The sequence below is a fragment of the Carcharhinus amblyrhynchos genome, chromosome 7 (assembly GCF_965287045.1).
Source record: "Carcharhinus amblyrhynchos chromosome 7, sCarAmb.v2.hapA, whole genome shotgun sequence".
In the NCBI taxonomy this organism is placed as follows: Eukaryota; Metazoa; Chordata; class Chondrichthyes; order Carcharhiniformes; family Carcharhinidae; genus Carcharhinus; species Carcharhinus amblyrhynchos.
Window position 1 is genome coordinate 1,055,936 of NC_137330.1, and position 26,650 is coordinate 1,082,585.

At 53.8% G+C, this 26,650-nt stretch overlaps 2 protein-coding genes across 2 annotated transcripts in view; both read left to right on the forward strand.

Moving 5' to 3' along the window:
- Positions 1-230: 230 nt before the first annotated feature.
- ecsit (ECSIT signaling integrator) lies at positions 231-16,595 on the forward strand. Its single transcript, XM_080193112.1, has 9 exons — positions 231-295; positions 4,750-4,875; positions 5,324-5,765; positions 7,683-7,906; positions 9,139-9,196; positions 11,437-11,576; positions 13,021-13,126; positions 15,184-15,418; positions 16,424-16,595. Exons 2-9 carry the CDS (start codon positions 4,768-4,770, stop codon positions 16,593-16,595), a joined length of 1,485 nt encoding a protein of 494 aa, XP_080049238.1. The 5' UTR covers positions 231-295; positions 4,750-4,767.
- A 2,504-nt stretch (positions 16,596-19,099) lies between these two features.
- LOC145345296 (scavenger receptor cysteine-rich domain-containing protein DMBT1-like) overlaps positions 19,100-26,650 on the forward strand; it is a 376,233-nt gene continuing 368,682 nt past the window's right edge. Inside the window, exons 1-2 of the mRNA XM_080193113.1 lie at positions 19,100-19,112; positions 21,271-21,306. Of these exons, the coding sequence (XP_080049239.1) occupies positions 19,100-19,112; positions 21,271-21,306 (49 nt within the window). The remainder of the gene's footprint in view (positions 19,113-21,270; positions 21,307-26,650) is intronic.

Consider the following 26,650-nt stretch of genomic DNA (forward strand, 5'->3'; position numbering starts at 1 on the left):
GTGTGACAGTAACATTAACTTTATAACATCAGTATTCACTTTATAACAGTAATATTAGCTTTATAACAATGTTCACTTTATAAAAGTATAATTCATTTTATAACGGTAATATTACATTTATAACATTCACTTTATAAAAGTACAATTAACTCTATAACAGTAACATTCACTTTATCAAAGTTTCCTGGGGCCCAGTTGTCTGAGCGGAATCAAAAGGCGGCGCCCCGGCGGCAGGGGGGAGGGAAGAAGAGCGGTGCACACAAGATGGCGGCGCCCATGAGGAAGGAGGGAGAAGGTGAGAGGTTAGAATAAGGAATGTGGGTTAACTGGGGGCAGACAGACAGAGAGAGGGTTAAAATAGGGAATGTGGGTTAACCTAAACCTGTTGGACTTTAACCTGGTGTTGTGAGACTTTTCTTACTGTGTTTATCCCAGTCCAACACCGGCATCTCCACATCAATGGGGGACAGACAGAGATAGGGACAGGGAGTGAGGGTTAAAATAGGGAATGTGGGTTAACTGGGGGCAATGGGGGGAGACAGGGACAGGGAGTGAGGGTAAAATAGGGAATGTGGGTTAACTGGGGGCAATGGGGGGAGACAGGGACAGGGAGTGAGGGTAAAATAGGGAATGTGGGTTAACTGGGGGCAATGGGGGGGAGACAGGGACAGGGAGTGAGGGTTAAAATAGGGAATGTGGGTTAACTGGGGGCAATGGGGGGCAGACAGGGACAGGGAGTGAGGGTAAAATAGGGAATGTGGGTTAACTGGGGGCAATGGGGGGCAGACAGGGACAGGGAGTGAGGGTTAAAATAGGGAATGTGGGTTAACTGGGGGAGAATGTTAGATTTTAATAGTTTAAATTAACCTGGAACAGAATGGGGAGTAAAACACATTTACCTTCAATATAGTTTTATATTAACACACACCAAGATAAATAGGGATTAAAACACATTTCATAATATTCACAGACATTTATTCTGATATTGGTAGCATTATTTATATTTATGTGTCATGATAACACAGTTAGATTTATATTGTATACAGAGTAAAACATAATATTTATCTTTATACACTGATTTTTATACATATAAGAAAACAGATATGAATATGCAAATTCGGAGTAGACGTAGGCCACCCTCGAGACAGCTTTGTAATTCAATAAGATTGTGGCTGATCTGATTGTTACCTCGTCCCCACGTTCCCGCTGACCTCTGAAAACCTTTCAGCCCCAGTTCTAGATTCTCCCACGGGAGGAAACATCCTCTCTACACGCACCCTGTTGAAACCCCCCTCAGGATCTGAAAGGTTTGGATTGAGTCGCCTCTTACTCTTCTAAACTCCAGCGAATACAAGCCCAGCCTCTCCCAACCTTTCCTCATCAGACAACCTGCCCATTCCTGGGGTTAGTCTAGTAAACCTTCTCTGAACTGTTACGACACCTTTACTTAAGTAAGGAGACCTACATTGTCCACAGTACTCCAGATGTGGTCACACAACATTCCATATAGCTGAGGTATCGCCTCCCTGCTTCTTTAATCAATTCCCCTCACAATAAACAATAACATTTTATTAGTTTTCTGAATTACTTGCTGTAACCGCACACCAGTCTTTTGTGATTCATGCACTAGGACTCCCAGATCCCTCTGCACCTCAGAGCTCCAGATGTTAGGGAACTTGGGGAAATGTATAGTGATGTCTTGAAGAGTGCATGTATAACGGAGCAGGAGGTGCTTGAAGTCTTAAAAGTGCATCAGGGTAGATAAATCCCCAGGACCCGATGAAGTGTACCCCAGGATGTTGTGGGAGACTTGGGAGGATATTGCGGGTCCCCTTAGCAGAAATATTTGGATCATCAACACCATAGATGAGATGCCTGAAGATTGGAGGGTGGCAAATGTTGTGCCTTTGTTTAAGAAGGGCTGCAGGGAAAGCCTGGGAACTACAGGCCACTGAACCTCACATCTGTAAGTGGGTAAGTTGTTACAAGGTATTTTGAGAGACAGGATCTACAGACATTTAGAGACACAAGGACTGATTAGAGACAGTCAGCGTGGTTTTGTGAGTGGAAAATAATGTCTCACAAATTTGAGTTTTTTGAAGGGGTAACCAAGAAGGTAGATGAGGGCAGTGCAGTTGATGTTGTCTACATGGATTTTAGCAAGGTGTTTTACAAGGTACCACATGGTAGCTTGTTGCGTAAGGTTAAATCTCATGGGATCCAGGGTGAGGTATCTAAATGGATACAAAATTGGCAATTGGGCCAGTGGGTTGACGAATGGCAGATAGAGTTTAATTTAGATAAATGTGAGGTGATACATTTTGGGAGACTGGACCAGGGCAGGACTTACTGAGTTAATGGTAGGGCATTGGGGAGAGTTACAGAACAAAGAGATCGAGGGGTACGTGTTCATAGTTCCTTGAAATGGAGTCACAGGTGGACAGAGTGGTGAAGAAGGCATTCGGCATGCTTGGTTTCATTGGTCAGAACATCGAGTACAGGAGTTGGGATGTCTTGTTGAAGTTGTACAAGACATTGATAAAGCCACACTTGGAATACTGTGTACAGTTCTGGTTACCCTATTATAGAAAGGATATTATTAAACTAGAAAGAGTGCAGAAAAGATTTACTAGGATGCTGCCAGGACTTGATGGACTGAGTTATAAGGAGAGGCTGGATAGACTGGGACTTTTTTCTCTGGAGCGTAGGAGGCTGAGGGGTGATCTTATAGAGGTCTATAAAATAATGAGGGGCACAGATCAGCTAGATAGTCAATATCTTTTCCCCAAAGGTAGGGGAGTCTAAAACTAGAGGGCATAGGTTTAAGATGAGAAGGGAGAGATACACAGGGGTCTAGAGGGGCAACATTTTTCACACAGAGGATGGTGAGTGTCTGGAACAAGCTGCCAGAGGCAGTTGTAGAGGCAGGTACAATTTTGTCTTTTAGAAAGCATTTAGACAGTTACAATGGATAAGATGGGTATAGAGGGATATGGGCCAAATGCAGGCAATTGGGATTAGCACGATCGTTTCTAAAACAAAAGGGCAGCATGGACAAGTTGGGCTGAAGGGCCTGTTTCCACGCTATACACCTCTATGACCCTGCAATCCCTCACCCTTTAGAACAGATGCACAATGTGGACAATTTTAGCTTTGACAAAGGGTCATCTGGACTCGAAACGTCAGCTCTCTTTTCTCCGTACAGATGCTGCCGGACCTGGTACAAATTTTCCAGCGTATTCCCTTCTCGTAGACGATTTCACACTCACCCACATTGTACTCCGTTTGTCAGAACTGTTACCCATTTAACTTAACCTCCCTTTGTAACCTCTGTACGTCCTCTTCACGTCTTACTGTCCTATCTTTGTGTCCTCAGCAAATTGGAGATATTATATTTACTGATATGTAATAACAACTGATCAATCAATTGGAAAAGTTGGTTTAATTTGATTTGTATAAAATTAAGGTTAAAAGCAATTAGTTTACAGGGGTATATTGTTTACATATAATGTCAAATGATAAACAATATTTATTTATCTACTCACGTATCCAGTTTCAAGGGGGTTGGAGTAAAAGGGGAGGGAAGTCTTGCTGCAACTGTACAAGGTACTGGTGAGACCACATCAGGAGAACTTTGAGCAGTTTTGATCCCTTATTTAAGGAAAGATATTATTTCAAAGAAGGTTCATGAGGATGATCCCCAGGGTGGAGGGATGTTTTATGAAGTAAAGGGGTTGGGACTGTACTCACTGGAGTTTAGAAGAATGAAAGATGATCTCATTGAAATATATAGGATTACTAAAGGGCTTGACAGGGCAAATACTGGGAGATGTTTCCCCGCATAGGAGAGTCTGGGACCAGAGGACATAGCCTCAGAATAAAGGGGCTTCCGTTTAAGACTGAAGTGTGGATTTCTTCTCTCTGAGGGTTGTGAGCCTTTGGATTTCCTTCCCACATAGAGCTGTGGGGTCAGAGTCCTTGTGTATGGGTGGCACGGTTGCACAGTGGTTAGCACTGCTGCCTCTCAGCGCCAGGGACCTGGGTTCGACTCCCAGCTCGGGTCACTGTCTGTGTGGAGTCTGCACATTCTCCCCGTTTCTGCGTGGGTTTCCTCCGGGTGCTCCAATTTCCTCCCACAGTCTGAAAGATGTGCTGGTTAGGTGCATTGGCCATGCTAAACTCTCCCTTGGTGTACCCGAACAAGCGCCCGAGTGTGGTGACTAGGGGATTTTCATAGTAACTTCATTGCAGTGTTAATGTAAGCCTACTTGTGACACTAATAAATGAATTTTTTAAGGCTGAGATGGATAGATTTTTGATCAGTCAGGGAACTGAGGGTCACAGGGAAAGGGCAGGAAGGTGAATGTGAGAAAAGTGAGATCCGCCATGATCCCATTGAATGGATGGAGCAGGTTCGAGGGGCTGAATGGCCTCTTGCTGTTCCTGGAGGGGGGAAATGAAAATGATTTGTATGGGCGGGTGTGAGAGCCGGGCTAGTTTGGAGGATTGACTGATGACCTTGCAGGAGTTTGCACTGTTCTCGAGTGTGTGTGGTGGAGGCAGGTTGAATCGAGGGTACGCCAAAGCGAGGGGTGGAATTGCGCAGGGTTAGGCTCCACCTTCTCACCCACAAGCTCTGCCCCCTGGACTGCCACCACTGCCCCTCGCTGCCTTGGGTGGATTTCTCTGCTGCCTGCATGAATTGTCCTGACTGCTTCCCCTCTCTTGGTCCTCTCTCCTCTCTCCTAGACCCGTGGTGTTGACAGAATGAGCTGTGTCAGACGGTGTGCGCTGGCCCTGGGTCCACGTGGCTCGATTTCCCGAAAGAGCCCGACTCCCCCACTCAAACCCAGCAGGAGTGTCAGTGGATGGAAGGTAGGTAGAGGGAGTTTTACTCTGTATCTAACCCCGTGCTGTACCTGTCCTGGGAGTGTTTGATGGGGGGACAGTGTAGAGGGAGCTTTACTCTGTATCTAACCCTGTGCTGTACCTGTCCTGGGAGTGTTTGATGGGGGGACAGTGTAGAGGGAGCTTTACTCTGTATCTAACCCCGTGCTGTACCTATCCTGGGAGTGTTTGATGGGGACAGTGTAGAGGGAGCTTTACTCTGTATCTAACCCCGTGCTGTACCTGTCCTGGGAGTGTTTGATGGGGACAGTGTAGAGGGAGCTTTACTCTGTATCTAACCCCGTGCTGTAGCTGTCCTGGGAGTGTTTGATGGGGGACAGTGTAGAGGGAGCTTTACTCTGTATCTAACCCCGTGCTGTGACAGTGATGTTTATGATTCCAGCATTCACTGTTGATGATGTTTATTCTGTTCCAGTCCCTGTATACCCAGCTGCCCCCCGAGAGAACAGAGGGGTTCCACACATGTGCTCCGCTGGCAAAGGGTCCCCCCAGCCCCTCCCCCACACTGCCGGATTCGAAGTGCGATAATAGGGATGGTGAGCACACGCTGGTGACGTACGAGGATCTCTTTGAGGAGGCCCGATGCCAGTCGCGGACACGCGAGACCTATGAGCGCGTGCTGCGCGCCTTCTGTAAGCGGGACATTCGCCGTCGCGGGCACGTGGAGTTCATCTACATGGCACTGCGGAAGATGCCGGAGTTTGGGGTGGAAAGAGAGCTCTCCATCTACAACAAGCTTCTCGATGTCTTCCCCAAGGAAGTGTTTGTCCCCCGGAATTACATCCAGCGAATGTTTAACCACTTCCCCCGGCAGCAGGAATGTGCGGTCCAGGTCCTGGAGCAGATGGAGAACTACGGTGAGTGAAACTCCCCACTCCCGTTCAGTCCCACTCTACACAATCCCAATCCCAAACCCCTTCCCATACAGTCCCACTCTACACAATCCCAATCCCAATCCCAAACCTCTTCCCATACAGTCCCACTGTACACAATCCCAAACCCCTTCCCATACAGTCCCACTCTACACAATCCCAAACCCCTTCCCATACAGTCCCACTCTATACAATCCCAATCCCCTTCCCGTTCACTCCCACTGTACACAATCCCAATCCCAAACCCTTTCCCATACAGTCCCACTGTACACAATCCCAATCCCCTTCCCGTTCACTCCCACTCTACACAATTCCAGTATCAAACCCCTTCCTGTTCATTCCCACTCTACACACTCTCAAGGTACCCAAACCCCTTCCCATTCAGTCCCACTGTACACAATCCCAGTGGACCCTAAGAGTGGATTGGCATTGTCGGGCCTGGAAGAGGCTACGTAGATAGGGAGGGAATTGGGACATGGGGGCAGCAGAGTTTGGGAGGGGCAAGGTTGGGATGTGGGGCTGGCGGGGATGGAGGTTGGGATGTGGGGCTGGCGGGGACGGAGGTTGGGATGTGGGGCTGGCGGGGACGGAGGTTGGGATGCGGGGACGGGGGTTGGGATGCGGGGCCGGGGGTTGGGATGCGGGGCCGGGGGTTGGGATGCGGGGCCGGGGGTTGGGATGCGGGGCCGGGGGTTGGGATGCGGGGCCGGGGGTTGGGATGCGGGGCCGGGGGTTGGGATGCGGGGCCGGGGGTTGGGATGCGGGGCCGGGGGTTGGGATGCGGGGCCGGGGGTTGGGCTGGCGGGGCCGGGGGTTGGGATGCGGGGCCGGGGGTTGGGATGCGGGGCCGGGGGTTGGGATGCGGGGCCGGGGGTTGGGATGCGGGGACGGAGGTTGGGATGCGGGGACGGGGGTTGGGGATGCGGGGCCGGGGGTTGGGATGCGGGGCCGGGGGTTGGGATGCGGGGCCGGGGGTTGGGATGCGGGGACGGGGGTTGGGATGCGGGGCCGGGGGTTGGGATGCGGGGCCGGGGGTTGGGGTGCGGGGCTGGGGGTGGGGGTGCGGAGACGGGGGTTGGGATGCGGGGCCGGGGGTGGGGGTGGGGGGCCGGGGGTTGGGATGCGGGGCCGGGGGTGGGGGTGGGGGGCCGGGGGTTGGGATGCGGGGCCGGGGGTTGGGATGCGGGGCCGGGGGTGGGGGTGGGGGGCCGGGGGTTGGGGTGCGGGGCCGGGGGTGGGGGTGCGGGGCCGGGGGTTGGGGGTGCGGGGCCGGGGGTTGGGGGTGCGGGGCCGGGGGTGGGGGGTGCGGGGCCGGGGGTTGGGGATGCGGGGCCGGGGGTGGGGGTGGGGGGCCGGGGGTTGGGATGCGGGGCCGGGGGTGGGGGTGGGGGGCCGGGGGTGGGGGTGCGGGGCCGGGGGTGGGGGTGCGGGGCCGGGGGTTGGGGTGCGGGGCCGGGGGTTGGGGTGCGGGGCCGGGGGTTGGGATGCGGGGACGGGGGTGGGGGTGCGGGGCTGGGGGTGGGGGTGCGGGGCCGGGGGTTGGGATGTGGGGCTGGGGGTGGGGGGGTGTGGGGCCGGGGGTTGGGATGTGGGGCTGGGGGTGGGGGGGTGTGGGGCTGGGGGTGGGGGGGTGTGGGGCTGGGGGTGGGGGGGTGTGGGGCTGGGGGTGGGGGGGTGTGGGGACGGGAGTGGGGGTGTGGGGCTGGGGGTGGGGGGGTGTGGGGCTGGGGGTGGGGGGGTGTGGGGCTGGGGGTGGGGGTGTGGGGCTGGGGGTGGGGGTGTGGGGCTGGGAGTGGGGGTGCGGGGCCGGGGGTGGGGGTGCGGGGCCGGGGGTGGGGGTGTGGGGCTGGGGGTGGGGGTGTTGATGTGGGTGGATGGTAACGTGCTGGTTCCTTCCTGCAGGGATCCTGCCCGACAGGGAGACCGAAGCTCTGTTGGTGCAAATCTTCGGAGCGAAGAGCCATCCCATGAGGAAGTTCCAGCGCCTCCTGTACTGGTTCCCCCGCTTCAAACATGCCAACCCTTACCCAGTGCCGGAACCCCTGCCCTCCGACCCCCTGGCACTCGCCCACCTCAGTCTGCAGCGCATTGCTGGTGACCTCAGCAGCCAGGTCACCGTCTACCAGGTGAGCTCCACCCCCGGGACTTGGGGGGGGTGAGGGGGGAGCGCAGGGATACTCCTGGAGGGGGGGTCATGGGACACTCTTGGGGGAGGGGGTGGGGGCCCGGGACACTCTTGGGGGAGGGGGTGGGGGCCCGGGACACACTCTTGGGGGAGGGGGTGGGGGCCCGGGACACACTCTTGGGGAAGGGGGTGGGGACCCGGGACACACTCTTGGGGAAGGGGGTGGGGGCCCGGGACACTCTTGGGGGAGGGGGTGGGGGCCCGGGACACTCTTGGGGGAGGGGGTGGGGGCCCGGGACACACTCTTGGGGGAGGGGGTGGGGGCCCGGGACACACTCTTGGGGAAGGGGGTGGGGGCCCGGGACACTCTTGGGGAAGGGGGTGGGGGCCCGGGACACACTCTTGGGGAAGGGGGTGGGGGCCCGGGACACACTCTTGGGGAAGGGGGTGGTGGACCCGGGACACTCTTGGGGAAGGGGGTGGTGGACCCGGGACACACTCTTGGGGAAGGGGGTGGGGGCCCGGGACACTCTTGGGGAAGGGGGTGGGGGCCCGGGACACACTCTTGGGGAAGGGGGTGGGGGCCCGGGACACACTCTTGGGGAAGGGGGTGGGGGCCCGGGACACACTCTTGGGGAAGGGGGTGGGGGCCCGGGACACACTCTTGGGGAAGGGGGTGGTGGACCCGGGACACTCTTGGGGAAGGGGGTGGGGGCCCGGGACACACTCTTGGGGAAGGGGGTGGTGGACCCGGGACACTCTTGGGGAAGGGGGTGGTGGACCCGGGACACTCTTGGGGAAGGGGGTGGTGGACCCGGGACACTCTTGGGGAAGGGGGTGGGGGCCTGGGACACTCTTGGGGAAGGGGGTGGTGGACCCGGGACACTCTTGGGGAAGGGGGTGGTGGACCCGGGACACTCTAGGGGAAGGGGGTGGGGGCCTGGGACACACTCTTGGGGAAGGGGGTGTGGGGCGCTTGTGGAGAGGGTCTGCACCCTGAGGTGTGTGAGTAGGGTAGGAGGGAGATGGGTTTATTGGGTGTGCAGCTGGAAGGTGAAGGGGGGGGAGGTGGGCTGTCCTGGGACCCCCAGGTTTGACCCAGCGTTCCCTGGGAGCCCCTACCTGATCTGGTTTTCGCCTCCCCACACCCCTCACGGCTCCTCTCTGCGATTTGAGCCCCAGTGTCCCCGTCACCTCAGTCTAACACAGCGGAAACCTGGTGTTCATTTGCAGGAGCCTCACTTGTACCTGGGAGCAGACGGCCGCAAGATCCACCTGCCTCATATCGTAGGTGAGCACTTAACGTCTCTCTTGGAGCCTTACAGACTGAGGTGGGGTGGGTGGGGGGGCAGTCCTCGTGGGGAGTGATGGCCGATTTGTATCTCGCGGTCACTGACACTCAGTGGTGACGCCAGTCCGAGGTGGTTTATTCTGAATGTCGGCAGGGTGGACCAGTCCCTGTACTTGTGCGCGTTGATTTGATTTATTATTGTCACATGCATTAGCACACAGTGAAAAGCATTGCTTCTTGCGCGCTGTACAGACAAAGCATACTGTTCACGGAGAAGGAAAGGAGAGGGTGCAGAATGTAGTGTTACAGTCATAGCTAGGGCGTGGAGAAAGATCAGCTTAGTACGAGGTGGGTCTGATGGCAGCGGGGAAGAACCTATTCTCAAGTCGGTTGGTACGTGACCTCAGATTTTTGTATCTTTTTCCCGATGGAATAGAGAATATCCAGGGTGCGTTGTAGCTAACGTGCCAAATTTCTTGAGTTTTCTGAGAAAGTAGAGGTGTTGGTGGGGCTTTCTTAACTATATTGTCAGCACGGGGGGACCAGGACAGGTTGTTGGTGACCTGGACACCGAAAAACTTGAAGCTCTCGATCCTTTCTACTTTGTCCCTGTTGATGTAGACTGGGGTATGTTCTCCTCTACGCTTCCTGAAGTTGATGACAATCTCCTTCGTTTTGTTGACATTGAGGGAGGGATTATTGTCACCGCACCAGTTCACCAGACTCTCATTCCTGCACTCTGTCTGGTCGTTGTTTGTTCATAAGGATTTGGCATGTCCGCTACGATTCTCACCAACTTTTACAGATGCCCCATAGAAAGCATTCTTTCTGGTTGTATCACAGCTCGGTCTGGGCTCCTGCTCTGCCCAAGACCGCAAGGAAACACAAAAGGTTGTGAATGTAGCCCAATCCCATCACGCAAACCAGCCTCCCATCCATTGACTCTGTCCACACTTCTCATTGCCTCAACAAAGCAGCCAGCATAATTAAGGACCCCACACACCCCGGACATTCTCTCTTCCATCGGGAAAAAGATACAAAAGTCTGAGGTCCCGTACCGACCGACTCAAGAACAGCTTCTTCCCTGCTGCTGTCAGACTTTTGAATGGACCTACCTCGCATTAAGCTGATCTTTCTCTATGCCCCAGCTATGACTGTAACACTACATTCTGCACCCTCTCCTTTCCTTCTCTATGAATGGTATGCTTTGTATAGTGCGCAAAAAACAATACTTTTTACTGTATGTTAATACATATGACCATAATAAATCAAAGGGATATAGATGGTTAGGACAGTAAAATGTGAAGGGAAGGTACAGAGGCTAAAGTATGTAAACAGTTAAGTGAGTGGGTAAAACCCTGGTAGGTGGAGTACGATATAGGGAAATGTGAGGTCATGCACTTTGGTCGGAAGAATAAAGGAGCTGAATATTATTTAAATGGAGAGAGACTGCAGAAAGCTGCAGCATAGAGGGATTTGGAAGAATAAAGAATAACAAAAACACTCATTATCTTAATGGTGAGAGATTCCAGAGCCCTGAGGTGTAGAGGGATCTGGGCGTCCTAGTGCATGAATCACAGAAAAACTCCCATACGGATACAGCAAGTAATTCAGAATGCTAATAGAATGGTATTGTTTAATGTGAGGGCTTAATGACTGAAGCAGGGAGGTTTTGTTTCAGTTGTATAGGGCGTTGGTGAGACCACATCTGGAATGGGGTGGGGGGTGGTCACTGTTTGAAAGTAAGGGATGGCCCATTTCAGGAGATCAGGAGGAGAGGTAGATAAGTGGGAGAAGACAGGCACGCGGTCTTCAACTAGAATGCAGGGTGGCACAGTGGGGTTAGCACTGCTGCCTCACAGCGCCAGGGACCTGGGTTCGATTCCCAGCTTGGGTCACTGTCTGTGCAGAATCTGCACATTCTCCCTGTGTCTGCGTGGGTTTCCTCTGGGTCCTCCAGTTTCCTCCCACGGTCCAAAGATGTGCAGGTTAGGTGGATTGACCATGCTAAATTGCCCCTTAGTGTCAGGGGGATTAGCGGGGTAAATATGTGGGGTTATGGGTGAGATAGGGCCTTGGTGGGATTGTTGTTGTTGCAGACTCGATGGACCGAATGGCCTTCTATGATAGATCAGTGCGCGAGGCAGAGTGATTGACCCGGAGCGACGGGCAGCGTGGCACAGGTATAGACACCGTGCGTGAACTCACCTCCTCTCCCTGTCTCCGTTTCCCCCTCCTAGGGATTCAGAGCCCCGATCAGCGAGACCTCCTCGCCCGACACGATTGCCAGTATCCCGTTTTTGTTGAGGGTCCCTTCCCCCTCTGGCTCCGACGGAAGTGCGTGCATTACTACATTCTCCGCAGCGACCCCCGACCCAAGGTGAGTGGACCCCACCCTCCTCCGTCTCTGCTCCTCAAGTTCAACCCGGTTGGCAAATTCACCAACAAGAAGGACTGTTCTTTGCGGAGAGGGAGGTTACTGTCCAGTCCTGGGCCCTCCCTCTCCAGCCCAGTGTCCCACCCATCCCCTCTCCAACCCAGTGTCCCACCCATCCCCTCTCCAACCCAGTGTCCCACCCATCCCCTCGTTATATTACTGTCCAGTCCCGGGCCCCCCCTCTCCAGCCCAGTGTCCCACCCATCCCCTCTCCAACCCAGTGTCCCACCCATCCCCTCGTTATATTACTGTCCAGTCCCGGGCCCCCCCTCTCCAACCCAGTGTCCCACCCATCCCCTCATTTCGAGTACAAATGAAGCTAATGGGTCAAGTAACCAATTATATTCAAGTCATATCCCTTTAAAGCAATATAGCTGTGACCAATTCATTCATGTTTTGGAGGCCGTTACGTGTAGGAGCGGAAATAGGCCATTCGGCCCATCGAGTCTGCTCTGCCATTCAATGAGATTGTGAGTGATCTGATGTGTTAATCCTCCGCTCCCGCTTTCCCACCCTATCCCCTGGATTCCCTCACTGGTTAACAATCTGTCTGTCTCAGCCTCAAACATACCTAACCCCCATCCCACTCCCCATCCCCCCCAGGCTCTCCAGCCCTCTGCGGGAAAGAATTCCACAGATTCACTCCGCTCTGAGGGAAGAAATTCCTCCCCAATCTCTGTCTCCAATGGGTGACCCCCCCCCCCAATCTCTGTCTCCAATGGGTGACCCCCCCCCCCAATCTCTGTCTCCAATGGGTGACCCCCCCCCCCCCCAATCTCTGTCTCCAATGGGTGACCCCCCCCCCCCCCCAATCTCTGTCTCCAATGGGTGACCCCCCCCAATCTCTGTCTCCAATGGGTGACCCCCCCCTCCCCCTCACTCTGAGATTCTGCCTCCTGGTCCCAGACTCTCCCACAGGGGGAAACAGCCTCTCAGCATCGACCCTGTCACCCACCCCCTCGAGAATCCGATACGCCTCATTAAGGTCTCCTGTCATTCTGTGAAACTCCAGTGAGTACAAACCCAACCTACTCAACCTCTCCTCATAAGGAAATCCCTCCCTACCCGGGATCGACCGAGTGAACCTTCTCTGGACTGCCTCCAATGCAAGGGTCCCACACAGGGTTAGACATCAAGAACTCCCTTCCCTCCCACACTCACCCCCAATTCCAGCTCAAATCCTAGAGTATATACATCTACCCCCGACAGTGCAGCACTCCCTCAGTACTGGCACCGGGGGGGGAGTATCAGTCTGGGTCTTGAAGGCATGCTTCCCATCCTTGGATCCGAGGGTCTCTCCGGGAAAACATGGTAGTCCAGAGTAGGTCAGTTGTTGCAGATTTCCAAAAGTCCTTCTGACCTTTACCCTTTTCTGGTTCTCGGGCAGGTGAGGCAGCCGGTTGACCCCGAACGCAACCTTGGCTACCCCATGGAGATGAACTTTGACCTGGAGCGTGACCTCGGAGATGACGATGAACTTGACGTTGAGGAAGGTAACCCTGACACCCCCTCCTCGGTATCCACTGGCGCCCTGGGATGGGGATGGTGGGATTCGCGGGGAGATTGGGAGGTGGGGAGAGAGAGTGGCAGATGGAATTGAGCTATACTGACACCTGTGCGCAGGCTTGACAGATACATGGGAAGAGGCGGCGGCCATTCAACCCATTGACTCCGTTCTGTTCTTGCCCACAATAGCCCCTTCCCAAGCCGCTGCCTGAGCTGTTCCCCAGACCCTGTGATCAGGTCCAGCTTCTTCCCAGAGAGTTAGTGGAAGGATGGGGGAGTCCGTGACGAGAGACCAGGGCCAATCATCCAAAACTCAGGCCAGTAGGGGGGGTTCAAGGAGCCTCTTAAAAGACGGCAGAGGGGGAGCGTGCAGGGGGGCCAGAGGGGTGGGAGCGCGGGGGGGGGTCAGAGAGGTGGGAGCGTGGGGAGGGGGGGGTCAGAGGGGTGGGAGCGTGGGGAGGGGGGGGTCAGAGGGGTGGGAGCGTGGGGAGGGGGGGGTCAGAGGGGTGGGAGCGTGGGGAGGGGGGTCAGAGGGGTGGGAGCACGGGGGGTGTCAGAGGGGTGGGAGCACGGGGGGGGTGGTCAGAGGGGTGGGAGCACGGGGGGGGGTGGTCAGAGGGGTGGGAGCACGGGGGGGGGGTGGTCAGAGGGGTGGGAGCACGGGGGGTGTCAGAGGGGTGGGAGCACAGGGGGTGGTGGTCAGACGGGTGGGAGCGCTGGGGGGTGCAGAGGGGGAATGTGGGGGGGCTGGTGTGGGGATCTCCTGTATTGGATCAGAAATTGGCTAGCTGATAGAAGACAGAGGGTTGTGGTTGATGGGAAATATTCATCCTGGAGTTCAGTTACTAGTGGTATACCGCAAGGATCTGTTTTGGGGCCATTGCTGTTTATCATTTTTATAAATGATCTGGATGAGGGCGTAGAAGGATGGGTTAGTAAATTTGCGGATGACACTAAAGTCGGTGAAGTTGTGGACAGTGCGGAAGGATGTTGCAGGTTACAGAGGGACATAGATAAGCTGCAGAGCTGGGCTGAGAGGTGGCAAATGGAGTTTAATGCGGAAAAGTGTGAAGTGATTCACTTTGGAAGGAGTAACAGGAATACAGAGTACTGAGCTAATGGTAAGTTACTTGGTAGTGTGGTTGAGCAGAGAGATCTCGGTGTCCATGTGCATAAGTCCCTGAAAGTTGGCACCCAGGCTGATAGGGTTATTAAGAAGGCGTACAGTGTATTAGCTTTTATTGGTAGAGGGATTGAGTTTAGGAGCCATGAGGTCATGTTGCAGGTGTACAAAACTCTTGTGTGGCCACACTTGGAGAATTGTGTACAGTTCTGGTCTCTGCATAATAGGAAGGATGTGGAAGCGTTGGAAAGGGTGTAGGGGAGATTTACCAGGATGTTGCCTGGTATGGTGGGAAGGTCTTATGAGGAATGGCTGAGGAACTTGAGGCTATTTTCATTAGAGAGAAGAAGGTTAAGAGGTGACTTAATAGAGACATATAAGATGATCAGAGGATTAGATAGGATGGACAGTGAGAGCCTTTTCCCTCAGATGGAGATGGCTAGCATGAGGGGAGCTAGCTTCAAATTGAGGGGTGATAGCTATAGGACGGATGTCAGAGGTAGGTTCTTGACTCAAAGTAATAAGGGCGTGGAATGCCCTGCCTGCAATAGTAGTGGACTCGCCAACATTAAGGGCAACATTAAATGGTCACTGGATAAACATATGGATGATATTGGAATAGTGTAGGTTAGATGGGCTTTAGATTGGTTTCACAGGTCGGCGCAACATCGCGGGCCGAATGGCCTGTACTGTGCTGTAATGTTCTATAATCTTCATTGTTTGTCTCTGGATTTTGTGATATTTGTGAATAGTAACCAACTGCAATCTTCTCTCTCCACTGCCCCCTCAAACCTACCCCCCCCCCCCCCATTCCACCTCATTCCCCCCTTACCCCCCTCCCCTTCTCTTCTCTTCCCTTCCCCCTGCCCCCTCTCCACTCCCTGCCCCCTCCTGACCACCTCCCCTCCCTCCACCCCACAGTTGATGAGGGTCCGATCTTCGCCATGTGTCAGGCTGGCTCTGGGGACCAGGCCTCATTGGCCAAGTGGATTTCGGGCCTGCAGCTCACAAACCCCAGCCTGGGCCACACCCCCGTGCTGTTCCGGATTGGGCCCGGATCCCGGGAGCTGGAGGCTGCGGGAGAGAGACAGCGGGACGGGGAGGGGGCCGCGGGAGAGAGACAGCGGGACGGGGAGGGGGCTGCGGGAGAGAGACAGCGGGACAGGGAGGGGGCTGCGGGAGAGAGACAGCGGGACGGGGAGGGGGCTGCGGGAGAGAGACAGCGGGACGGGGAGGGGGCCGCGGGAGAGAGACAGCGGGACGGGGAGGGGGCTGCGGGAGAGAGACAGCGGGACGGGGAGGGGGCAGCGGGAGAGAGACAGCGGGATGAGGAGGAGCTGGAAAGCCAGCGGATGCAGCAGTGAGGCAACAAGAACCCCACTTCCCTCTGGGCTGGGCTCCTCTCCCTCTGGGCTGGGCTCCTCTCCCTCTGCCCCCAGCCTGAGAGACAGGCCTCAGTGAGGAAGCGTTATTCCCTTCATTTGGGAGACTTGCTGTGGGGAAAATGTTAACCTCAGAGTGAACCCCGTCTCCCCGTCGCCCCGTCTCCCCTGTAGAGACAATGTGAAATTAAAATGTTTATTTAAATAAAGTCACAATGAAAATGTGCGCCTGAACCTCTCTCCCCCACCCTGGTGGGTTTGGCGAGTCATCTTGTAGATGGTACACACGGCTGCCTCTGTGTGTCAGTGGTGGAGGGAGTGAATGTTGAAGGTGGGGGTTAGTGTGTCGATCGAGCGGGGGCTGCTTTGTCCTGGATGGTGTCGAGCTTCTCGAGTGTTGTTGGGAGCTGCACTCATCCAGGCAAGTGGAGAGTATTCCATCACACTCCTGACTTGTGTCCTTGTAGATGGTGGACAGGGTTTGGGGGGAGTCAGGAGGTGAGTTACTCTCCGCAGGATTCCCAGCCTCTGACCTGCTCTGGGAGCCACAGTATTTATATGGGTGGCTCCCGGTTCAGTGTCTGGTCAGTGGGAGTCACTCAGCTGTTACTGACTCACTGGCTCTGAGTCACAGCTCCTGAGTAACTGACTCAGTCCTGGTGATGTGCAGCCTTTACCATCGACCGATTCCCTCATTGTTAAAGTGAGGAGGTCCCAGCGATTCCCAAACCGGGCTTGGCATTCCCACACCTACTGAATCTTTCCCCCTTGTTTCCCAGTCTCTCTCCCCTGTCCATCTCTGCAGCCTCCTCCAGGAATCTGCAGCCCCCGGTTCCCACCACACACTCCCCCGGTGCTGCTCCCGTGGCCTGGGCCCTACAGTCGCTGTTTAAACGTGAAGGGGTCTCCCATTTCCGACGGGATGCCTGGGCTGGGGACAGGCTGGGTTAGACTGGGATTGATTTCCTCAGAGCAGGGAAGGCTGAGGGGAACCTGAGCGAGGTGTACAAAATCATGAGGGACACAGACAGGAAGAAACTTTTCCCCTCGCTGAATGGGAGAATAACGGGGAGATTTAAAGTAAGGAGTAAGAGATTTCGAGGGGATTTGAGGAGTGATTTTTTTTCTCACCCAGAGGGTGGTGGGAACTCGCTGCCTGAAAGGGTGGTCGAGGTGGGAACTCTCACAACAATTAATGAGTGTTTAGATGAGCACCATCGCATACACGGCTACGCAGCCAGTGCTGGATGATGGGATTAGAATAGATAGGCCAGCACAGACATGATGGGTCGAATGGCCTCTTTCTGTGCTGGAAAACTCTGTCTCTGTGAATAAAGATGGTGTATCCGAGGTGTAATCCATCACCAAATATCCCTGACATTTAATCTGTCTCTTCCTCTGAGACTCTCTTTTAATCTATAACGGACACTAGAAAAATATAGAAAACATTAGTAAAACACTACTTTTCCTCATTTTCCTCATCCTAATTTCTGGTTAAGTTTGGTTTAGCAGAGTTCTGGTAAATCTCTTATTTGCTGGTGTGATATTAACACAATTGTAACTGATATACTGGCTCATACACAGTGTACCACACACACTGTCCAATGGTACTCATTACATATCATTGGCAATGTTACATCAGATGTATGGCCCAGAAACAGGCCATTCGGCCCATACACTCCATGTTTACTAGCCCCTCTAGCCTCCTCCCCACTTTTCCTACTCTTCTACAATCCCATTCCATCGATGGGATTGGCTGCAAGCAGAGACGGGCGGGGGGGTTTTCCCGAGTGTGGGAACTCAAAAGCCGGTAATCTGGGAGCATGGGATCAAATTCCGACTCGGCAAGCAGTGATATTCCAATGGAATTCCTCAGCCTGGGACAGACAGTGAACCTCGGATAACCGCAGTGCCATTGTTGTGAAAAACCTTAATCCTATCCCCAACCCCAATTCTAATCTAAACCTAACACTGACCCCTAATCTCAGCCCTAACCTAAGCACACCTCCCACTACCGCCCCCCCCTCCAATCTGCCAGCCACACTCCCCCCAAAACAGAGCCTGACTCAGCAACAGATACAAATTTGGCATGTCCGCTACAACTCTCTCCAACTTTTACAGTTGCCCCATAGAAAGCATTCTTTCTGGTTGTATCACAGCTCGGTCTGGGCTCCTGCTCTGCCCGAGACCGCAAGGAACTACAAAAGGGTCGTGAATGTAACCCAGTCCATCACGCAAACCCATCCATTGACTCTGTCTACACTTCCCGCTGCCTCGGGGAAAAGCAGCCGGCAGAATCAAGGAACCCCCCCACGCACCCCGGACATTCTCTCTTCCACCTTCTTCCTTCGGGGAAAAAGACACAAAAGTCTGAGGTCCCGTACCGACCGACTCAAGAACAGCTTCTTCCCTGCTGCTGTCAGACTTTTGAATGGACCTACCTCGCATTAAGTTGATCTTTCTCTACACCCTCGCTGTGACTGTAACACTACATTCTGCACCCTCTCTTTTCCCTCTCTATGAACAGTATTCTTTGTCTGTATAGTGCGCAAGAAACAATACTTTTCACTCTGTTAATATGTGACAATAATAAACCAGTTTCCGGAACACACTTCCTCAAAAGCTGGTGGGAACAGAGTCTTAATATTTTTAAGGCAGAGCGAGATTCTCAATTAACGAGGGGGGTGAAAGGTTATCGAGGGTTCAGCGGGGAATGTGGGGTCAAGATTGCAATCGGATCAGCCACGATCTTATTGAATTGCGGATTTGTCTAGCGCCTGACTTACTGAATATTAATATGTGTGACAATACTAAATCAAATCAAAACCCCCCAAAAATCTCTCCAACACACACACCACCTTGACACCCACCCCAACCCCCGGAACCACACAAACTCCCACCCCACCACCTAAAATACAGCAGAAGCAGACCATCGCCCTGTTTTTCTTTGTTTCCCCCCACCCCCTTTTTCCTTCCACCGCATGAGCGTACCCTCACCCCATTCACCACCCTGCACAAGAAAAAATTAACAGGAGTGATAATGTCTGAGTAAAAGGCCCAGGAGACAAGAAGGCAAAGCGTCACGGGGAACGACAAGGGTTGGACGTGAGCCAGAAGGAAAATGGCAGGGCACAAAGAAAAGGGGACAAGTCCCCTCTCCCTGTCCTAACCCCCAAAAACCTACCACTGACACGAACCTTAAAACGTAAACCCACTCCTAACACTGACCCTAAATATAAACCTACCCCTGACACTAACCCTCCCCCTAATCTGTGACCCGAGTCCAACCCCTAGGGGTTTCCCATTCGTCTCCTCCGCACACTGGCAGGAATCACACACTGAGGTGGTTGTCCATTGGCGGGCCCAGAGGATCCAGCCGGAAGATTCCGCCCCACGTTCCGAAAGCTAATTGGCTGGATTTTGCTTCTTGCTCCCGAGGGGAAAAAGGGAGCGGGATGAACTCCTCAGGTAAGGAAGGTCAGAGAGCGTGAATCTCCAGAGCAGGAAGTGAATGGAAGTTGCTGCAAAGAGGTTTCCTGAAATCCAGCCACGGAGAGACTCCCGGGAATCTGGGCTGAAAGGGGATGTCGGAATCACCGATGAATTCACAGAGCAGCGTCGAGAGACAAACTAACACGGACAAGCTCTCCATCATCCTCACTTTGCCTTGAAACATCGACTTTTTACGATCGGGAGCAGTTTCTCCCTCTCTGTCCTGCCCCCCCGTGAAATTGATTATCTCCATCATCTCTCCTCTTAGCCGCCTTCTCTCCAAGGAGATCAGTCCCAACCTCTCCAATCGATCTGTGTAACTGAAAAAGTTTCTCATCCCTGGCACCATTCTTGTCAACCTCTCCTGCTCTCTTCCCAGTGTGTTCACATCTTTCCCACAGTGTGGCGCCTGGAGCTGTACACAGTATTCCAGCTGAGGTCTAACTAGTGTTTTGTGTAAGTTCAGCATAACCTTTAGTGCTCTGTGCCCCTGTTAATACAGCCCAGAATACTCTCTGTTTTTATTGACTGCTCTCTCCCGCCACATTCAATGATCAATCCACATTTACACCCGGCAGCTCCCTGCACCCCCTTTAAGAATTGGACCCCTTATTTTGTGTTGTTTCTCCATGTTCTTCCCACTGAGATGCATCACCTCACACTCCTACACGTGGATCGTAAAGACTGCAGAGTAACTCGGGTCCAACTGAAACTGGGTGGCTCTGTTTCTAATCTGAGAGAGTCTGTGTTTTGCCCCCCAGCCTGGCAGTGGAACAGGTGGAGGTTCAGTGCTGTGCCCTGGCACTGGAGAATTCACTGGGACTTTGCACTGGCCACTCACTCGGTGTTATCAGAAGGTCAGTGGCCCGCAACGATTGAGCAAGTCTCGGCAGGTTCGCTGTCCCGGACCAGGATATCGGCACCGCTCTGCCGATTCGGGTGGGGGGGGGGGCTGGTGCCTGGGGTTAACCCCTTGCCCCCCAAGGGGAAGAGGGTGTCACGTTTTGCTCAGCTGGTGTTTCTCTGCAGCTGAGAAACCGCCTCTAGTTTTGATGATTGGGGCTGTAATTATGGAAAGGGGCAGAGCCAAGGTTTCTTGACCTTTGCCACCACCCCGCCGTCCATCCCATTTCCGGGTAACAGCACAATCCCCTCCCCCGTGACTCGATCGAGCCGACCTCGCCCACACCCTCCAGCGGCACCTACTGCACCCCTAACCACTGGCCGTGTGAGCAAGTCCCACCGCGCTAACCCCTGCTGTCTCCTTCACCTCAAATTGTGTGTCCCCCGCCTCCTTAACTGTTCTCGACCCATCCCCGTCACAGGGGAACAACGTCTCCCTCTCGTGACCCCCACACTCACCGTCCTGAACTCCAAAGGGTGGTGAATGTAGCCCCAATCCATCAGCCAAACCAACCTCCCATCCACTGACTCTGTCTACGCTTCCCACTGTGTTGGCAAAACAGCCGGTATAATTAAGGATCGCACACACCCCGGACATTCTCTCTTCCATCTTTGTCCGTCGGGAAAAAGATACAAAAGTCTGAGGTCCCGTACCGACCGACTCACGAACAGCTTCTTCCCTGCTGCTGTCAGACTTTTGAATGGACCTACCTCGCATTGAGCTGATCTTTCCCTACACCCTCGCTGTGACTGTAACACTACATTCTGCACTCCCTCCTTTCCTCCTCTATGAACGGTATGCTTTGCCTGTATTGCACGTAAGAAACAATACTTTTCACTGTGCCAATAATAAATCAAAATCAAACTTCCATCGAATCCTCTCGAGCTTTCTTGTCTCTGATCTACTTGGCATTCCTCACTGTCCGTCCCCCTTGGAATCATTCAGGATCCTCTTTTCCACGCCGCTCTCCAAACCATTCACGTTCCTTCCCAAAGGCTGGCCCCTGGAACTGTCCGCAGCGCTTCAGTCTCCGATCTTCTGTTTCCGATCTCTCGCCCCCTCCCCACCTGGCTGACGGGAACATTCTGCGCATGCGCCATGGCGCTGGCTACTGTTCCGCGCGGCTTACCGCACTTGCGTTTCTTCTTCCCCTTCGGGAAATCCCGACCCAGCTTCCTGGGAATTAACGCTCTGTGTTTTGTTATTTTTCTTTCCCTCGTTCGCTTCCAGTTGGGGCAGGGACACTGGCCGCCAGCGATGCCCAAGGTGAGTGTCGGGGTCGAAGGTCATCTCCGCAGGGTGGGGGTTGAGGAGGGGGTACCCTGGCAGTGTTCACCGCCACCCAACACCCGGGACAGAGGCCGAGGTGCAGGGATGTGGGGAGGAGTCCAGGCCGGGCAGGGAGGGTGGCATATCGGGTGCGTTCTGGGGGGAGGGAGGGAGGAAGGGAGGCAGGGGACAGCATCCTGGGTGGAGGGGAGAAGATGGTGGTCATTGAGGAGCGAGCACGAGGCAGCTGATGGACAGAGAGAGTCAGACTCAAGGGGCTGAATGGCCTCTTCCTGTTCCTGTGTAACAGGCTCAAGGGGCTGAATGCAGAGGTTGGGACTGTTCTCCTTGGAGACAAGACGCCTAAGAGGAGAGTCGATGGAGATGATCAATTTCACGGGGGGGCAGAACAGAATAGGGAGGGAGAAACCGTTCCTGCTCAAACGAGAACGAGACAGATTGAAAAGAGGCGATTGTGAGACGAGGGATAAAACGTTCTCACCCAGCGAGTGGTCGGGCTCTGTCGGGAAGTGTGATGGAGACAGTGCCAGGCTCCTCCCTGGAACTGATCCCCTTAATGGAGACTCAGTCATGGACCCTGCGATGTTCCGCACCATCCCACCTCCCCGTGGCAGCGTTCCTGTTTTATGAGGACGAGGAGGAGCCTGGCACTGATACCCGGGTACCTGTGTGGTCTGAATGTTCAGTAAGCTCTCACATAGCGAGGATAAACGGCCCAAGGGAAGGCGTTTACACATGTCAGTGTCAAACAAACAGCTCGGGACTCCTGCACACATCTCCCCGGAGTGAGGTGTTGGAGGTTTTCCAGTTCGGTGAGTGTCAAACCCTGTAGGGAACACGGGATGCATTTTTGAATAGAATTGTTACAGGTGCAGAAGGAGGCCATTCGGCCCATCACGTAGCGGCTGTCCAAACACGTGGTGTGACTAAGTTCCATTCCCCTGCCCCTTTTCCAACAACCATCCAATCCCCTCTGCAATGTCTCGATCGAACCTGCCTCCGGGCGGAACATTCCAGAGCCCGACCACTCGCTGGGCGAGAACGTTTTTATCCTCGTCTCACATTCACCTCTCGTTCGAGCAGTAACAGTTTCTCCCTCCCTATTCTGTTCTGGCCCCCCCGTGAAATTGATTATCTCCATTGAATCTCCTCTTTGGCGCCTTGTCTCCAAAGAGAACAGCCCCAACCTTTCCAATCAATCCTCGTAACCGAGATTTCTCATCCCTGGCACCATTCTTGCTCTCTCTCCAATGTGTTCACGTCTTTCCTACAGTGTGGTACCCAGAACTCTACACAAAATTCCAGCTGAGGTCTAACTACTCTCAGTTCAGCATAACCATATATTTATTCATTTGTGGGATGTAGGCATCGCCGGCATTTATTGCCCATCCCTAGTTGCCCTTGGAGGGCTGTTGAGAGTCAGCCACGTTGATCTGGAGTCACAGGGAGGCCAGACCGGGTAAGTTCAGCAGATTTCCTTCCCTCAGGGTGGTAGTGAACCAGATGGGTTTTCCCAACAAATGGCAATGATTGGCACCCATTCCATAAGCATTCACTCCCTCCACCACCGACACACAGAGGCAGCCGTGTGTACCATCTACAAGATGCACTGCAGTGACTCACCAAGGCTCCTTCCACAGCACCTTCCAAACCCGCCACCTCTACCACCTAGAAGGACAAGGGCAGCAGACACATGGGGAACACCACCACCTGCAAGTTCCCCCTCCGAGCCCCACACACACCATCCTGACATGGAAATATATCGGCCGTTCCTTCGCTGTCACTGGGTCAAAATCCTGGAACTCCCTCCCTAACAGCACTGTGGGTGTACCTACACCACACGGGGACTGACTGATGTCCAATAACAATCCCGGAACTCCCTCCCTAACAGCACTGTGGGTGTACCTACACCACACGGGGACTGACTGATATCCAATAACAATCCCGGAACTCCCTCCCTAACAGCACTGTGGGTGTACCTACACCACACGGGGACTGACTGATGTCCAATAACAATCCTGGAACTCCCTCCCTAACAGCACTGTGGGTGTACCTACACCACATGGGACTGATTGAAGTCCAATAACAACCATGGAACTCCCTCCCTAACAGCACTGTGGGTGTACCTACACCACATGGGACTGACTGATGTCCAATAACAATCCTGGAACTCCCTCCCTAACAGCACTGTGGGTGTACCTACACCACACGGGACTGACTGATGTCCAATAACAATCCTGGAATTCCCTCTGAATTGCTCTCACTATGTCCCGAAACTGCTCACAATACTCCAAGGGGGGGGTCTGAGCAGAGCCTCAGCAGTCCACCCCTCCTCTTGGATCATTGCCCTCTGGAAATGAAATGCTAACATTGAATTCGTCTTCCCAACTACCAACGGCACTTGGACGTTAACCTTAACGGAGTCCTGAACCAGGACTGCCAATCCCTTTGTGCGTCGGCTTTCCGACGCCTTTCCCCGTTTATAAAACAGTCTACGCCCCCATTCCTCGTTCCAAAGTGTGTGACCTCGCCCTTTCCCCCATTGTATTCCACCTGCTGTTTCTCTGCCCACTCTCCGAACCTGTCCAAATCCTTCTGCAGCCCCCCCAAGCCCCCCGGCTTCCTCAACACTACCTGCCCCTCTCGGGGACTGAGGGACCGGAAGGGGGGGGGTGGGGGATCAGGATATTGAATTTGACAATCAGCCGTGATCATATTGACTGGGAGAGATGGCCCGAATGGCCTCTTTCTGCTCCTAATCTTTCTGTTTCTCTCCTGTCAACATCGCTACAGGGATCAAAGGGTGTTTACCTAGTCTTTGGAGGGAGGGGCAGGGTGAGATGGAAGCCACTGCCCCCTCCGCCTCCCCCCCAAACTTCCGAGGTGGCTGGTGTCCAGCTTTGGGATCTGGTGTCACGTTTCAAAGCAGGACCTCTGCTTGGTGGGGTGGGGGGGGTGTGTGTGTGTGGGGGGGTGGAGGGGGTCGGTCTGGCTACAGGCCTCGCAAACAGGAACATCAAACGTTCCCGAGCGGTGCAGAATGTTCCGGCTGTTTGTCTTTCCAGTGGGTAAACAAAGGCTATCGGGGAGGGCAAAGGGGCATGGTGGGTGGGGGGGAGTGGGGGCAGAGTCCGTCCCCTCTGAGCACGCGATGGGGACATTTCCGAAGCCATCACCCTTTCCATGGGCTGCTGGCCTTCATAGCGAGGGGGATTGAATATAAAAGTAGGGAGGTCTTGCTGCAGCTGTATAGGGCATTGGTGAGGCCGCAGCTGGAGTACTGTGTGCAGTTTTGGGCGCCGCACCTGCGCAAGGATATTTTGGCCTTGGAGGGAGTGCAGAGGAGGTTTACTAGGCTGATGCCGGAGTTGAGGGGATTGAGCTATGAGGAGAGGCTGAATAAACTAGGCTTGTACTCGTTAGAGTTTAGAAGAATGAGGGGAGATCTCATTGAGACGTATAAGATGATGAATGGGATGGATAGGATAGAGGTGGAAAGACTCTTCCCGCTCAAAAAAGACAATAGGACTAGGGGGCACAGCCTCAAGATAAAGGGGGGGCGGTTTAGAACGGAGTTGAGGAGGAACTTCTTCACTCAAAGGGTGGTGAATCTCTGGAATTCTCTGCCCGTTGAAGTGGTGGAGGCTACCTCGCTCAATATTTTTAAGACGCGGGTTGATGGGTTTTTGATAAGAGAGGGGATTAAGGGTTATGGGGAGAGGGCGGGAAAGTGGAACTGAGCCACGACAGATCAGCCATGATCTTATTGAATGGCGGGGCAGGCTCGAAGGGCTGGATGGCCTACTCCTGCTCCTATTTCTTATGTTCTTATGTTCTTTCAAATGTTTGTGACAGGGCCTGTAATCGAAAGGCATTCTTACCGTATCGGAACAGAAGCAGGAGTAGACCATTCTGCCCTTTGAACCTACTACCCCATTCAGCACGAGCTCCAGGGGTTCACAAGCAAGACCCCTGGAATGAAGAGCTCGTGGAATGAGCAACGGTTGGGGACTCTGGGGCTGTACTTGTTAAAGTTTAGGAGGATGAGGAGGGGGGTAGGATCTTATTGAAACTTACAGGATACCGTGAGGCCCTGGATAGAGTGGACGCGGAGAGGATGTTTCCAGTAGTGGGAAAAACTAGAAGCAGAGGGGCACAACCTCAGGATAAAGGGACGATCCTTTAAAACAGAGATGAGGAGGAATTTCTTCAGCCAGAGAGTGGTGGAACTCTTGGCCGCAGAAAGCTGTGGAGGCCGGGTCATTGAGACAGAGATAGATAGATATTTAAGACAGAGATAGATAGGTTCTTGGTTAAGAAGGGGGTCAGGGGTTAAGGGGAAAAGGCAGGAGAATGAGGGATCAGAAAAATAGTCACAATTGAACAGCAGAGCAGACTCGATGGTCCGAGTGGCCACATTTTGCTCCAGTGTCTTACGGCTCTATCTCATCACCGCACTCCCACATTCTCCCCACACCCCCTGATGTCTGTAGAGGCTAAAAATCTATCTCTTTACATCTTTAATGGTTTGGCCTCCACAGCTTTCTGTGGTGGAGAATTCCACAGGTTCACCACCCTCCGAATGAAGAAAAATCTCCTAAAAGGCCTCCCCTGTACCCTGAGACTGTGACCCTCTTGTTCTCAACCCTCCAAACAGAGGAAGCCACATCCCTGCATCCAGTCTATCCAGCCCTGTCAGAATGTTATCTGTTTCAATGTAGACCCCCTCGCATTCTTCTAAATTCCAGTGAATACAGGCCCAGTTGTCCCAATCTTTCCTTGTATGACAATCCTGCCATTCCAGCAGTCAGTCTGGTGAACCTTCACTGCACCCCCTCTATGGCAAGCATATAATCCCTAAAATAAGGACAGCAGAACTGCACTCAGTACTCCAGGTGTGGTCTCACCAAGGCCTCTCCTGTACAGCTTTCTGATGTTCCAGCATTCTTTCACTCCTCACCTCTCCCACCACCCCCCTGTCATCTCACCCAATGAATCACCATCCTGGGGGTTACCATTGACCAGACACTGAACCAGACCCAGCCGTATAAATACTGTGGTTCCCAGAGCAGGTCAGAGACTGGGAATCCTGCGGAGAGTAACTCACCTCCTGACTCCCCCCAAAGCCTGTCCACCATCTACAAGGACACAAGTCAGGAGTGTGATGGAATACTCTCCACTTGCCTGGATGAGTGCGGCTCCCAACAACACTCGAGAAGCTCGACACCATCCAGGACAAAGCAGCCCCCGCTCGATCGACACACTAACCCCCACCTTCAACATTCACTCCCTCCACCACCGACACACAGAGGCAGCCGTG